The sequence below is a fragment of the Lycorma delicatula genome, chromosome 4 (genome assembly GCF_047948215.1).
Source record: "Lycorma delicatula isolate Av1 chromosome 4, ASM4794821v1, whole genome shotgun sequence".
Lineage (NCBI taxonomy): Eukaryota > Metazoa > Arthropoda > Insecta > Hemiptera > Fulgoridae > Lycorma > Lycorma delicatula.
In genome coordinates, this window is record NC_134458.1 from 79920779 (window position 1) to 79936475 (window position 15697).

Consider the following 15697-nt stretch of genomic DNA (forward strand, 5'->3'; position numbering starts at 1 on the left):
GCACCTGTACAACATGTGTTTGTTGGTTGTATTACCATATTTTCAACCGCTTGCCAGACAAAGTTTTTCTGCTAAAAACTGTGCTATTTTTCTGTATTGTTTTTCTTAAGTAATATTGCTTCTTGTACTTTTTTCATTACTATGCAGGTAGTCTTTTCAATTAAATTTGTCTTTTTTCTGATTTAAGACAAAAATAATTTATACTTTCTGTGAAAAGCGAAATTTTAATATGATTAGTAAATGGGAAAGTAAATAACACTCTAATTAAAAAACATTATTACATTATTAACTTGAATACCTTAGAATTACAAAATGAACATTACCTCTACCAACAAAACATTTATGTAAAACTGTTGTGACGGAATGAAATAATATAATTGCTAGCAGAACTCCCTAAAGCCATAATAGATTAGGGAAATTTGTCTTTTCTGATTAAAGAAACCTCCTGATTTAAAGCTCATAAAACAACATGAAAGAAGTAAGAAAACATATGTTTTTCTTTCTCCCTTTACAAAACTGATTGTTCTGCAAAACCTGGTATATCTCAGCCAGAGGCATATTTGAATAAGAGGATCTGATAAAGTACCAGTGACTGAATTCACATTTAATTTTATAAAATGGTTGCCATTGATCACCAGTTTTTAAGAATACTGTTTGCATTTTTTAATAACAGCTAATGATCATAGCAATATATGCTTCTTACAATTTATTTTTAAAAGTATATTAGTATAATTTTTATTGAGGGGGAAATCCATAATTATTATGCTTTTTTTTTATGTGTAACTTCTAGTGCCATAACTTTGAAAAATCAATTTCATAAATTATTTAGTTAACATCTGGTAAAGTGTGAACTTTTCACTTTTCTCTAAATAAAATTTCAGATCATTTTCAATCATCATTTTGATGATTGTAGGTCTTAAAAAGTAATAGGTGGTAATAAGCATTTTAAGCTGCATTCTTAATCTGATTGTGCACAGTGTCTAGTGTATTGTAGGGATTAAAATTTTTAATTGAAGGTTGTGAAGTAATATAAAATGTCAGTGGCCAAAGTGTTGTCTCTAATAAACTGGTTCCTGTAGATCACTAGAGTTTAAAAACATTGGATGCAGTTTCAGTTGACATTTATTTATGGCCATGTAAACAGTGCCAGTTAAAAATTTATTTGAAAAAGTGATGTCCATAACCAAACATTGAATTGAAACATGTAATTATTAACGTATTTAACATTTTTATGATTGATATTACAGTATATAGCCACTTAAAATTTTATATTGGTTCATAAGTATAAAGCTAGTAGAAAAGATATTCAGTGAGCTATCCAGTATTTGGTAATGTAGCTCGGTTGCATGGTAGGTTCAGTCACTACCAAATTATTAGGATCACTTTAATTATCATTTTTAAGTGGGTATTATCCTTATTTTCAAGGGGATTTTATCTCAGTGTGTATACTGTTACACTCTATTCGTGATTCTTTCTTGTATATAAACAAAACTAATAAATATTTACAAAAATATTTAAATACTAGAAATCAACAGGCTTTAATTTACTATACACAATTATTATTAACAAATTTAAAAAATCTTAAATGTTATCCTTTGTTGTCCAAACTAATTCTTATTGCAGAACCAATGACAAAAAAAACACATGACAAAAGACTTAAACAGTCATAATGTTATATCCAGGGCATTTTATAACTACATTGCTGAGAATAATATAATATAGTTAAGACCAGCAAGAAGCTAAAAAGTGGTTGTTCTGTATGTAATGTATTGAGCAGAGTATAACGCATAATTTTTTCAAAAATTATATATGCAAAAATTGATTTGTAGCTTTTACACATCATCTTTTAAAAATAATTTATTTTTTAAATGTGAAATTTTTTTTCAAAGGATTACTTGTTTCCAGCAGATTTAGACTACTTTTAATGTAATGGATGTCACAAGATCAACAGATAATGTTAGATGGTACTCAGTTTATCTTGTTATCATTATTGATAAAATCCAACAGGTCGTCACATTTCTTTGGAGCATGCATATATTATGCAATTTTATGTGTGCTTATTTTGGCCGATAATTCTAACTAGAATAGTTTAAACCATGTTTATTAACTTTATATTTTCTTATCTATTTACATAGCATATGCTTTTATATCTACTGCATTTCAGTTGTAGCCGTAATCTATCTTTACTTTAAATTGACTTAAATCATTCAGAAATTAAATAAAAGAAAAACGGCATTATTACTCCTAAACTGTATCACTTTCCTAGCACATATGCAATGTCTGTTCAAAAATCATCTGAACATAGGCTATGAAAAAAAAGCTTACCTAGTGGTTTCCAATTCTAGTCTCCATCTAATGCTCTTGTGACTTCACATACTTAAGCAGCTCCTTCCATTGCTGGAAAAATTGATAAGGATAAGATTTGAAGACCATATTGGCCGGGTATTCACCCTTCCTGTCTAACTCATCACTGAGGAAATGTTTTGTTTAAGTAATCACATGAATGCAGCTGAATGTGTAGGAACTCCATCTAACTGGAGAATGGAATTTTTCAGTATTTGAAGCACTGCATATCCTTCTAAGATATCTAGGAAGTTGTATCACAGTGTAGTTTTTTCAGCAAAAAAGAATAGATTAAAACTGTCTTGTCCAATTGGGCATCACATATTGATTTTTGGTGGTTTGTCATGCTAAGATTTTATAATGATGTGAGGAGATTTAGTACCCCATATTTAAAGATTACGGTGATTAAAACCTAGCGTAATAAGTGAAAATCGACTTGCTAAAAATTTTTCATCATGATCTCACCCACCCGCAATAATTTAGCGAGTTCAAATCATTTAATTTTGTCCTTGGGTTAATTTTATGTAACACCCAAATTTTATAACCAGTAGAGCGTAGTTGTTTTTTCTGCACTGATTCTTCAGGCTACACAAATAACTTGTTCGCACAACATCAGCTACTTAATCAGTCACTGATGATCATGCTGGATGTAACTGCTTTAGTAAGCTACCTGTTTCTCTGAGCCATTTCTCCCATCAATGAATGCTGTTTCTGTCTGGTTACTCTTCATTGAACACACTACAGCAGTGGTTCCCAAACTTTTCTGAGTCGCAGCGCCCTTTTTCAATTAAAGTTTTTTCCATGGCACTCTACCCTAAGTAAAAGTATGACTACTCATAAGTAGGAGATAAAAATAATAAAATTTGTTTATCTTCATTATTTTTTTATTTATTTTATTAACATTAAATTAATAATTATAAATATCTTGGTTCAATTAATTATAAAGCTTTTACAATATTTCACGGTGCCCGTGTGAAGAGGACACGGCTCCTCGTGATGCTGCAGTGCACAGTTTGGGAATCACTGCACTACAGTATTCATGAGACAACTGACTCAAACTTACCAAGCCACACAACATACTGAACCTTCTTTTGCACCATAATTGTGGTCTAATGTGCTTTGTGCAGCTACTGACCTTGTAACACAGTATCCATGCACTGGTAGTAGAACATTTTTACATTCAAGAACTTGGATAGTTTCTCTTGATTTTTACATTTACATTGACTTAGGCTGACATGTTGATGTTCCATGTGGAGTTTCAGTATCCCATATTTGAAAATTATTCAATGGAATAATCTTATACGTGAAAGTTTGCTTCATCACTGAAAGTAAACTTTTGTTTAAAAACTCTCTCATCATGACCTAATCCATTCAGAATGATTGTAGCAAATTCAAATCAGTAACTGTATATAAATTTTATCCAACGCCTGAATTTTATAACCAATAAAATGTAATTGTTTTTGGAACACCTAACTACAGAATATTTTTACATTGATTGTTCGGGCTACACAAATAACTTGTTCACACAGCTTCAGCAGTCTCAGATACTGATGGTCATCCTAAATGACTGCTTCAGTAGGCTGCTAGGCTGCCTATTTCTCTTAGTTGTTTGTTTCATTGATGAATGATATTTTTATGGTGGTGGTTCTTCATTGAACACATGCTTGGAGTTATTCCTAAAAAGTATAAGTGAGCTAACATTAATTAGCCACAAAACACACTGAAGCTTCCTCTGAACTGTAATCATGTGACTATCAACCTTCATTATTGACCTTATAACACCATGTTAATGCGTTATAGAATGGAATGCAAAGGTGGCGGGAGTTTTGCAGATTCTCCCTTTGAATCACAGACCCTGGACAATGTCCCTTGCTGCTGTATGATTCTGTAATCAGGCGAGTTTAAGGGTTTATTTTTTAATGATGGGTCTAAGTTTTAAGTTTTTATATATTTTATAGACGGATTTATTAGCATTCCATATCCGTTTGTACCAGCGTTCTCAAACCCATTTCTGGGTCCGACCGCAGGAGGCTAGGCTTTTAAAAACCTGTCCTCCTGACGTAATTTCCCTTCAGACCATCCACTGAAGTCCTTTCAGTACTAATGCTTCATATGCTAGCCGGAATATGCCACAATGGGGCACTAATTGTTTGGAGGGAGCGATGCGGCGCCCCCTTCTCCAGAGGGAGTCGCAATTGCTGATTTAATTTAATTTAACTAATTGTAAGTATAAAGGTATTTTAAGGAATGGATAAGGAGAAGATCTTCATCCACTTCTTCAATGGCTGCCCTTCACGGTCCTTCCAGCTGGGCTCTTTTTCCGGACTCCTGTTCATGACTACATAAGTTTTGCTCTAGTTTTTATTTAGTTTTTGCAATTAATTATCATTGTATGTAAGTGTAAATGTAAATTTTGTATTGTAATGCTTTATAGTATTGCCAAGACCCCGTCCAGTTCTACCAAAGGAATCGGGTATCTTGGATAGACTGATTGAGAGCATAGTTGGAGATGGACCTAGTTGGAGATATGCTTTAGTTTGCAGCCAGTGTCATGGTCATAATGGAATGGCTTTACGTGAAGAATTTCCTTTTCTTGGTAATTTTATTACGTATTTTAAAATATTTTCTAACCCTCATCATATTTTTCTTTACATTAAAATACAATTATAGTCAGGCAGATTTCAATCTAGATAAAACTGATCAAAATGAACTTCCAAACCTACAATTCCAGTACAGAGTAATGTGAAGTTTGTAAAAGATTCATATTTATGTAATCTTGTATTCAATTTTGGGAGTTTGTAGATAAGTATACATTTACATATGAGGTTTGATAAAAAAATATGCAGAATTTTAAAATTTTCTGGGCTGTATAAGTCTAATTGTCATAATTTTTTTTTTATTGGTACACTTGTCCCTAACGTATATTTTCATTGGTAGCCATATTCTTTGTTTAGTTTATTATTGGCTGTTGAAAAGGTTACATATTTTTTGGTATGGTCAACGTTTTTAAACTTGGAGAAAAATGGAACAAAGAATTTGCATTAAATTTTGCTTTTAGAATTGAATAAAGCATCAACAACCAATGACAATATCAAAAAAGTGAAAAAAATGATTATGGACTATCACCAAATTGCTATCAGAGGGCTTGCTGTTGATGTTGGCATTCATTTGGCTCATGCCAAGCAATTTTTTCAGATGTTTTGGGCATGAAATGTGTGGCAGAAAAATTTGTTCCAAAATTGTTGAATTTCGACCAAAAGCAGTGCCGAATGAACATTGTTCAGGATTTACTAAATGAAGTGAACAATGATCCAGAACTGCTGAAACAAGTCATAATTGGTACATGTTGAAACCTGGCCCAGTCGGTCCCAGTGGAAGCTTCCTGAAAAGCCAAGACCAAAAAAAGCTCATCAAGTTTGATCGAATGTGAATGTTCTGATCACTGTGTCCTTCAATTTGAACAGGTCTTAGTGTATCATGAGTTCTTGCGACCAGGTCATACGGTCAATAAGGAGTACTACCTGGAAGTTCTATGTCATTTGCATGAAGCAATAGAAGAAAATGCCTGGATTTGTGGCAAAAAATTCATTGCAGTTGCACCACAATAATGCACCTGCTCACACTTCACTGCTTGTTCATGAATTTTTGCCCCAAAAACAACACTGTTATGATGCCTCAGCCTCTGTATTTGCCAAATATGGGCCCCTGTGACTTTTTCCTATTCCCAAAGCTGAAAAAAACTATGAAAGGATGGCGTTTTTCCAACATTGAAGAAATAAAGATAGAATCACTGAAGGAGCTAAACACTATACCAAAAATTTCATTCCAGAGGGTGCTTTGAAGATTGGAAAAAACACTGGTGCAAATGTATTATGTCTGAAGAGAAGTACTTTGAAGGTGATAAAATCAATATTGATGAATAAATAAAGATTTTTTGAAAAAACTAAAATTCCACATGTTTTTTATCAGCTTCATATAATGCCAATAATTTATTTACAGTTAAGAAAATACATATAAAAATATTTTTTCTAAAACTGGTTAGCTCATAAACCTAACCTGCATTTATTATTATAATTAGAACAAAAATGAATTTACTGCCTAATCTTTGTTGAAAATGATTGTAATATTCTTGATTGATTTAAAGTAATCCTAAGTTTGAACAAGTAGAACATTACTGGTGGTGCAACCAATGTTGATGCTTGGTGTCATGGCAGTGACAGCTACATTTCAACATTCTACTATCCTTTTAGCATAGCATTTGCTCCATTACCTAACAGTGAATGACCTTCGTAAAATGTGTTGTGACGTTAGTATTGGATCACAGAACACAATTTTTTGACATTTTAATCATCTCTGATAACTAACTGTTAAAAAACCTAAGTGGTAGCAATTATATATGATTGATTGTTTTTGTAGACATTGTAATTTGGACATAGTTATTAATGATCTCTATTGTTTTGGAATCAACAGTCTTGCTTGGTCTATTTTACTGTAAGAATAAATATAAAAGAACCAGTTGTTGATATCACACTTAGTGATTGTGCATGATAATCACACTCAGTGGCAACATTAATGAGCAAATGAATTTTTTTTAGTAGTAGACATTGATTAATATGTTTGACTAACAAAATTAATTTATTGAACTTCACTCATAACGTACAAGTATTATAGCTAGAGCAATTCATGAGATATTTAAAAGGAAGCCATTATCTTAGAAAACCTACTTCTTATCTATGTAGCCCTATCCTCTCATAATGAATTTAGTTATCTGACTTCACTCTTTAACAAAACATTCTTAATTGATGAAAATCAGTAAACCAATTTACTGAAGGTGTTTACAATTACTTTCTGTGGTGTCAAGTACTAAAATAAATTTTAGAATGTGTGGATTAAAATAACTACTCGTATATAATAAAAGTTTCTAATATTTAAATTGTTCATGAGTAATTTAACAGATCATATAGAACTGTTGGGTGAAAATAAAGTTTTCCAAATTTCTTGAATTTGAACTTTATGTAATTGTTTTATATGCTTAGAAAGTTCTAAGTGGTTAGGTATGATTAAATTTTGTGTTTATGAGCCCAAGAAGATACTGATTTTTATATTTCATGCTTACATCACTTTTCTGCTTATAGCTTATTTTTTCTTCATTCCCATGATAAATGTTTTAACTTAAGTTAATTATAAAAGAACAGAAAGAATTTTATTTATATATAATCACAGCAACAACACAATATACTTCACATTTATAGTGTAGTTTTTCCATAACAAGTGTTAATTAGCATACTGTTTTATGCACCTCACCACAACTAAACCAGACATGGATGCTTATTTTCCATAAAGCTGCAAATATCTTTCTCATAATGGTAAACTATATGTATTGTAATTATGAGATCTTAAAGTATTCTAATAAAACTTTAATTTCATGTTATTTTCAGCATTCCACTGTTGTTATTGTTCATTTTTCAACCCAGCAAAAAAGCAGCGTCCTCTGTCTCCAAGGCTTCTAGATAAGGAAGAGGAGAGACCAGAAACTTCATCTGATTCCGATCCTGGTATGAATAAATGTGGAATTACTTTTTAATAAACCAAGTGATCAGAGGGAAAAAATCATGAAGTTTCTCAATTGCTACATTCATGTTGCGTCTCTTTTTTAAAAAGAGTTTGTTAAGGATGTCTGTTAAAAAAAATAGACAAATTCCCAAAAAAAAAATTAATATAGCTTGAAGTTGTATAATTTATTTACTGTATTTGTTCAAATCTAAGCCGCACCATAAATTTTCAAAAGGTTTGTAGGAAAAAGTTGATAGAATAAGAATAATAAGATTTATTTACAAAGAATCTTACAAAAAAAATACTTCAAAGGATTTTATAAAGAATTTTGGTTGATTTCATGGAACTTGGATCAACGATTACATCTGACATGTACTGTGAAATACTCACTAAACTGAGATGTGTGATCCAAAATAAATGACACGGAAACTGTCATCTGGCTTAATCCTCCTTCATGACAAGGTGTGTCCTCACACTGCTGCCTTAACCAAGAAGAAGGTTCAAAGTTTTTGTTGGGAATATTTTTACCACTTTCCTACACAGCATATAGTCCCAACCTTGCACCTAGTGACTACTTTCTCTTCTTGTATTTGAAAAAGTGGCTTGGTGAACAACGGTTTGAAAACGATGAGGAACTCAAAACTGCCATTGTCAGCTGGCTCAATTCCCTGGTGACAAACTTCTGTGCAGTGGGGTTAAAGAAACTGGTGCAGCATTACGAAAAGTGCTTAGAACTGAACAGCAATTATGTGGAACAGTGAAGTAGATATGTAGTAAACTAAAATTGTAAGTAAAAACCTTTTCTCATGAGTTACTGTTTTTAATGACCAAACGGCCTTTATTTTATGAATATGCCTCGTAATTCCATATAGGTAATTTAAATTGAATAAATACGAATTACAATCAGATAAACGCTCATTTTCACTGCCGTCTCTGGAAGCGGTATCAATATCATCATATTTTCCATGTTAGGTCATCTTCTGTTCCATTCATGGCATTTGTGATGCAAAATTTATAAAGGATATATTTTATTTCGGATTTTATTCCAGATAATAGAAACCCATTCTACTGTTGCTGAAGAACTTGTCATTTTTAGTTTTCTGGTAGCAGTTAAGAGGATGGTTTTGCTGAATGTAACCAATTTTCGTATTCTTTTCATTTGTGATCTTTGAAGGGCGTCATAATACAGTCATTTAGTGGCTGGAGTTGACTGGTTGAACCACCCAGGATAATCTCCAAGTCATAATTTTCTTTCTTCAGTATATTTTTCATTGAATCTACTAAATGCCCTTTAAATGCATCCATTACAACAAGCATGTTTTTAGTTTTTGGAGAGTCCCTGGTCTTGTTCCACAAGGCATTTACCTAGTTTTCCATAATTTCAGAAGCCATCTGACCATTCTTGTGGCCAACACACTTTATACCATTGAGAAATTTCTTGTTTTTAGGCATTGTTTTCCTATTTAATATTAAGAATGGTGGTAATCTCTGGCCATCTGCGATTTACATAGCTATACAGTAACATGTTGTTTTTTGTATCCTGTACTAAATATTTTAACTTCTCTTTCACCCTTGGAAGTTACTGTATATTTACACAGCACATCAAAGTAAAGGGGTGTTTCATCCACATTTCCAATAAAATTCTTACGTTTGTTTTGCATGAAGTCCAATTATATGACATTTCGGCTGCAAATATTCTTCAGATAAATATCTAAACCCATTTTTCAGTTATATGAATTTTGATTTTTTTAAGAGATGCAACAGTTTATGGCATAGCAGCTTAAACAACTAGCCACTGCATCTGTTACTGTATGTGCAACGTGACTGGCTGCACCTCCCTCTGGCTTATATGACTAAAAAACATAAAATAAAAAAATTAAAATAACCACGATGGGAATGCTAATAACTATATAGCGCAAGCAAAGCCATTATGAATGTGCTGGTATATATATTATAACAATATTAAATTTTTTATTCGTTAATAATATAATTAAATCTTACATATCATTACATTGATGAATATTATTGGATTCAAGGTAAAAAGTTTTGTTAAGAAATAGATTGTTGTGCGGACGATATGAAATATCAAATATTACAAGTATATTGAATTAAAAAAAGAAAAAATATATATATATACTAATAAAAGAAAGACTGTCAAGAAATATCATTGAAAAGCCCTGATTCCAAAAGCTAGAAGTAGGATGGATCAAAGAAATTAGAGAAGATATGAAAGAATTGGGAATTTCCCTGACTGACCTACAGAATAAAACTGGAAAAATTACAAAGCTAAAAGACAAAAACATTAGATTTAAACAAAAGACAGACAAATGACAAAATACAACGAAGAGGGTGTTTACAGATGAAGAAAGGAAAGCAACTGAACGGATGAAGAAATACTGGGCAGCTCGGAAGAGTAAAATAGCACGCTTTTCTCAGAAAAGATCCAACTAAAATTGATTTAAGTGTCCCATGTTGGTCGTAAAAGCATAATAATAATAATAATAATAATAGATAAAAGAAACTCAGTTTTGAAAAGAAAAGGAAATTAAATTAGATCAAATTATAGATTAAGAAAAGAATAAGATGGTGTTAGCTTCTGATGATTGTGCAGATAGCCCTACTCTCAGGGTTGTGGTAATATTAGCAATGAAATTATGTTTGTGAAATGAAATTTTAATATTAAAAAAAAAAATATAATTATCTGTATCAGCCGAAATTTAGTCAGGCAGGAATGGTCATCCTGATGGCTGTTGGTTAAAATCTGTAGAACGACGATGGAGTTGTGCAGGTGGACGATCCTTGTGTGGTGTTTGATATCCTTGCTCCTTCCTGTCCCTGATGATCATGACTTCTGACTAGAGAGTGTCTTTTGGGAAAGTAAGTGACTGTCTTGTTCCTGGCAGCCACTGGGCTTATAAACTCTCGGGATCATGTAGAATGTTCATAAAGATGTCATATAAAATGTTCTCAAAACAAATAAATTTATAACTTTGAACTTTCCGGAACAACTTTAAACATGAATATTTTCTAATAACTGTATTTCGGCCATAGTTTTACTTTAAATTTTAATATTAATCATATCAGAATTTATATGAATTATTACAACAACAAAAAAAAATAGCGATAGCTTTGACTTTATTTCATTTAAGACTAATTGGTGTATTGTTTAATTTTAAGACTAATTTAGTCTAAAAAGATAATTGGTTTTATAATGTGCATGTACTTGATATATGTTTGTTAAATATTAAGTATGAAGAATGATTGAAGTATAATAAAATTAGGAAAAAAATAAAAATTAAAGATGAGAGAAATAAAAGGAAAAAGTCCCCTTGCTGAACACAAATTAAGTTTAATGAGAGGGGTTCCATGAAGAAATATTCTTGAAATTATTCCCTGAGCTTAAAAATTAAGCACCATGATGATTTAAAAGAATAAGTGAATAATAAAATAAAAATTAAACACGGAACTTTAGACTTAGCTTAAGCATAAAGTATGAATAATTAGCTTTTGTAATATCTTAAGTAATAAGAAGTACTAGCTAGCTTTTGCTTAGTACTTAATACTTAAGTTTTTTAATTAGTAAAATTTATTAATTAAAACTGCATGGATGCGTAGCTTTATTTGCTTGCATAAGTTGATTTATGTTCATTATTATTTGCTGAAATTATTTTTGAAATGGTAAAGGTGCAATAAATCCTTTTTTTAAGATGTATTTCTCATTTTAAGAAAAATGATAATTCTCTACCATGATGGGCAACAGCACTTATCTGTCTTCTCTGATTTTTTAGTTAAGTAACCCTTTCATTGTGCCCCGGGTGGTTCTCTTTTCGATCTTTTTTAAATAAAATAATGTAAAAAACTTTTTAAAAATATTTAATATAAAATTGTATTGACAATTATATCTTGCTAGACAAGAATAAACATGCTGTCCAAATATCTAATTTAAAAATAGAAAAACTATTTAACCAGTTGTGTTTATTTATTTATCTATATAATAAATAAAATTATATCAAGTTTTATTTGTGCTAGTATTATTATTAAATAGAAAAATAAGATTATTTAATAAAAGAAAAAATTAACAAAAATAATAACAAATAAAATAAAAATTCTTTGAAGCTTTCAACAAGAGTCAAAATCTCATTACTGTATGTATATATATTTTGTATTATTTTGATTAGTTTAAACCTTGTCTTTTACTTAGGCAAGGCAGATTAAAGACCATGTAGTATCAACAATGGTTTATGTTTATTAAAATTTAGCTATTACCAAAATTATACATCAGCAATTTGTTTTTAATTTATTTATATTGAACTTTTATTTTGTAGAAAGCTCGCACTAATCATCAGATTATTGTATATATATGCATATTATTTATTTTTAATGTTTAATCTTAAATAAATTTGAAAAAAGAAATTAATAAATAATTTTAACAGTACCGAAACATTTTTCGTAATGAAACAATGCCAAAAAGCATTTTTGTGATATTTGGTTAAATGTATGAATTTCATTCAAATATTATTCAACCATAGGTCATGAAAATAAATTGTTTTCGTAGGAGCTTCCGATTCTAGTCAACTTTAAAGTAGTCCCTTTGTGTCTTCATACACTTAATCCAGAAATCTTTGCATTGCTGGAAACATATATTGTAGCCCTCTTTTGGAATAGCTACTAACTGTACTGTTGTGTTCATCATTATGTCCTTCCAGTTGTCAGATTTGGACCTTTTCACAATCAGTTTCAGACCACAAGGACCTTGGCAACCCAGAGGAATTCTGTGTCTGACCAAAAAAATCCTGAAATAGATGATGAATGGGTGGGTGCATTATCATGGTGCAGCTACCACTTACGTGATTGCCACATATCTCATCTTTTAAACCAAACTGCGTACAAAGGTAATGCAGAAACTCCAGACAGTACTGTTTGATGACAGTTTAGTTTTCTGGTGCATATTCGTAATGCAAAATTCCATGGTAATCAAAAAGAAAAGCAGTCATCATCTCTTTCATTATACTCCTCATTTGTTTTGTTTTCTTCAGTCCTGGGGATGATGGTGACCTCCACCATGACAGCTGACTTCAATTTCTGGGTTATATCCATACATCTAATCTCAATCATCAGTTATTGTGGTTTTAAGAAAGTTGGGATCGCTGTTGGTACACTCAAGCATATTCTGAGGAACATCAAGACAAATGTTTCTCTACAAGCAAAAGCAGCTTTGGCAAAATTTTGTGATCACTCGTGCATTGCAGAATTGTCCATTAAAATCATATGTATGAAACCATTGGTTATCCCAATTTCAGATGGTGAGCTGACACGTATTCCATTAACATACTGTACATCTGTAATGGAATTTGAATTTTGATTTGTTGACCTGACAACCTACCGGTACACTGGTTACTGTCAACTGAATTTCACAGCAGTTACAGCACTTTTTAATTTTGTAATCCCCAAAGCTTCGTTCCCAATAGCTTACTTAATCTTACAAATTATTTCACTTTAGCATTGTGTCACTTTGTTTCCAAGCTTTTGACAGAATATGATACAGCAAAATTGTTCAATGCATTTCATCATTATGCACAAAAATGTGTGACAAGCACCTGTTACACTAATACTCAGTGGCTTCTGCACAACTGATCTGCTCTGTAGAGTTATAAAAAAAATATGTGCACTTTAGGTACTCATGATACTAATGCTGCACTCTTATCAAGTTTTACAGAATCGGTTCAATTACTCTTCAAGAATAAGAAATTGTTTGATTCTCTTTGAACAGATATCTTAAGATTGAAAATAAATTGTCAGGCAACAAACGATGTATAAATATTAAATTAATAAAAAATTATATTATAGAGCCAAACTTTCAAATGTTGACTTATAGTCTCCTATTGGTTGAACAGAGAAAAAAATGTCAGTCACCTAGACTAGCTTTATGCCATATTTTATTTCACTGATTAGTTTTTTCTCGGTGAAGACATCCTTTGTTAGCTGTTTTTTATGAGACAGTATCATCTCCTCTTTCTCTTCATTTATTCTTTTGTCTTTTTTTTATCACCTATTCTCATTTCTTCATATGCTTTTCATTAATTTGTAATATATATTTACCATCACAGTATTTAAATTACTTTGCCATTGAATGTTTTCTACACTGTCTTATCGTTTTTATTTATGGGTGTATATTTTTGTATTTTTAGATTCTGAATCGCCTGAAAATAAAGACACAAAAACTGAGAACAAAGACTGCCCTAACAAATCAGGTAATTTCATATTTAATATACAAAAGATAATGTTTGTTGACAAAAAAGGTTCTTTTACAGTTTTTGTTCATTAAGTTCTATTACTACAGTTAAGTTACTACTGTTTAAGCTACAGTTAAGTTACAGTTTTTTGTATTCAGTTTCTTTTATAAACAGATACATAAATCTTTATTCATACAGGAATTCTTGTGGCGCTAACAAAATGCTGATAATTTTTTTTTCAGTTTTTCAGAAATTTTTTTACTAATCTCATTAAATCTATATTGCATTCTAAGGATTAGCTATCTAAAAGCATTTCACAGATATTAACTGTGAAATGCGATATTAACTGTGTGTCTAAGTAATACTTACTTCTAACAGAGCAATGAATTTCACAACAGTCTCTTATTAGAATTTACAGTTTTCTCAAAAAATATAGTCAAACTACTATCTTGACTCTATACACCACTTTTGCACATGAAGAGGTGACTACAAAAACATGTATGAATGTTTTGGTTTTTTATGAATCCACCAAGGTGAAACCGAGCCTTGTTAAAAAAATTTGTCTATAACTGACATATTACCACAAGTAAGGTTCTTAAACCGCTTGAAACATATTTATAATTGCCTTCATCCATTTCATGGAGCAATATGATATAATTTTTAAATTTTTCTACCAGCTGTATGAGCCAAACATTAAGAAGTATTCACTATTCTTAATTTTCTGAGAGATTTTTATAGAAATATAATTATTTTTCCTGTTTTATTTTTCTCTTAAAATATACCTTATCCTAATTCATTTGTTGTTACAAATGAACAAGTTTTGTATTCCAGAATCTGTTGTGAGAAACTTCTACCATTTTCTCATTAGCTTGTTTTTTGGTGCTAATTTTATGAATTTTCCATTCGCTGAACATAAGAGGTGTAGTAAAATACCTTCATCAATGAAGATTTTTTTCATTTAATAAATCTTTCAAATAACATCATACTGTTTAAATACAACACCGTACACTGAGAATTGTATTTTCCACTGAGTCAGATGAGATCTGGCTTAATGAATTGTTTTTCCCTCACACTATATTTTCTTCATTCGAGTCCAATATTCATTTTATATTAAAATTTTGTAAGCAGCTTAATTTGTATAATAATGGATATTTTTAAATTGGCATCTTTGTGTATGTGTGTGTGTGTGTGTGTGTGTGTGTGTGTGTGTGTGTGTGTGTGTGTGTGTGTGTGTGTGTGTGTGTGTGTGTGTGCACATTAATAACCCTTCTCAATATATATATATTAAGAAGTGTTATTATTTCTGGTTTATTGCAAATAACATCCACAATAAGCTGTCTGAAAAAGCTGTTTATTACATTTATGTATATTACCTTATATTTTGCTATAAAATTCACAGGTGTAGTCCTCAGGGAGGGGTAATCCAAATAACCCACTGGAAACCAGTTGGAAAGAGTAATATATAATGTAAATATCAAGAGCATGGCTACAGAAAGTTTTGAAATTAAAATAGAAAAGGCCAAATGAAGAATACCCTGTTGAGGACTTTTCAGAAAAAATTAAAGTAC

General features: G+C 31.1%; 1 protein-coding gene across 1 annotated transcript in view; it reads left to right on the forward strand.

The window, feature by feature from the left end:
• Lnpk (zinc-ribbon metal-binding protein lunapark) overlaps window positions 1-15697 on the forward strand; it is a 68651-nt gene that overhangs the window by 38268 nt on the left and 14686 nt on the right. The window contains exons 6-8 of the mRNA XM_075363409.1: window positions 4778-4939; window positions 7782-7898; window positions 14085-14147. Coding sequence (XP_075219524.1) covers window positions 4778-4939; window positions 7782-7898; window positions 14085-14147 — 342 coding nt within the window. The remainder of the gene's footprint in view (window positions 1-4777; window positions 4940-7781; window positions 7899-14084; window positions 14148-15697) is intronic.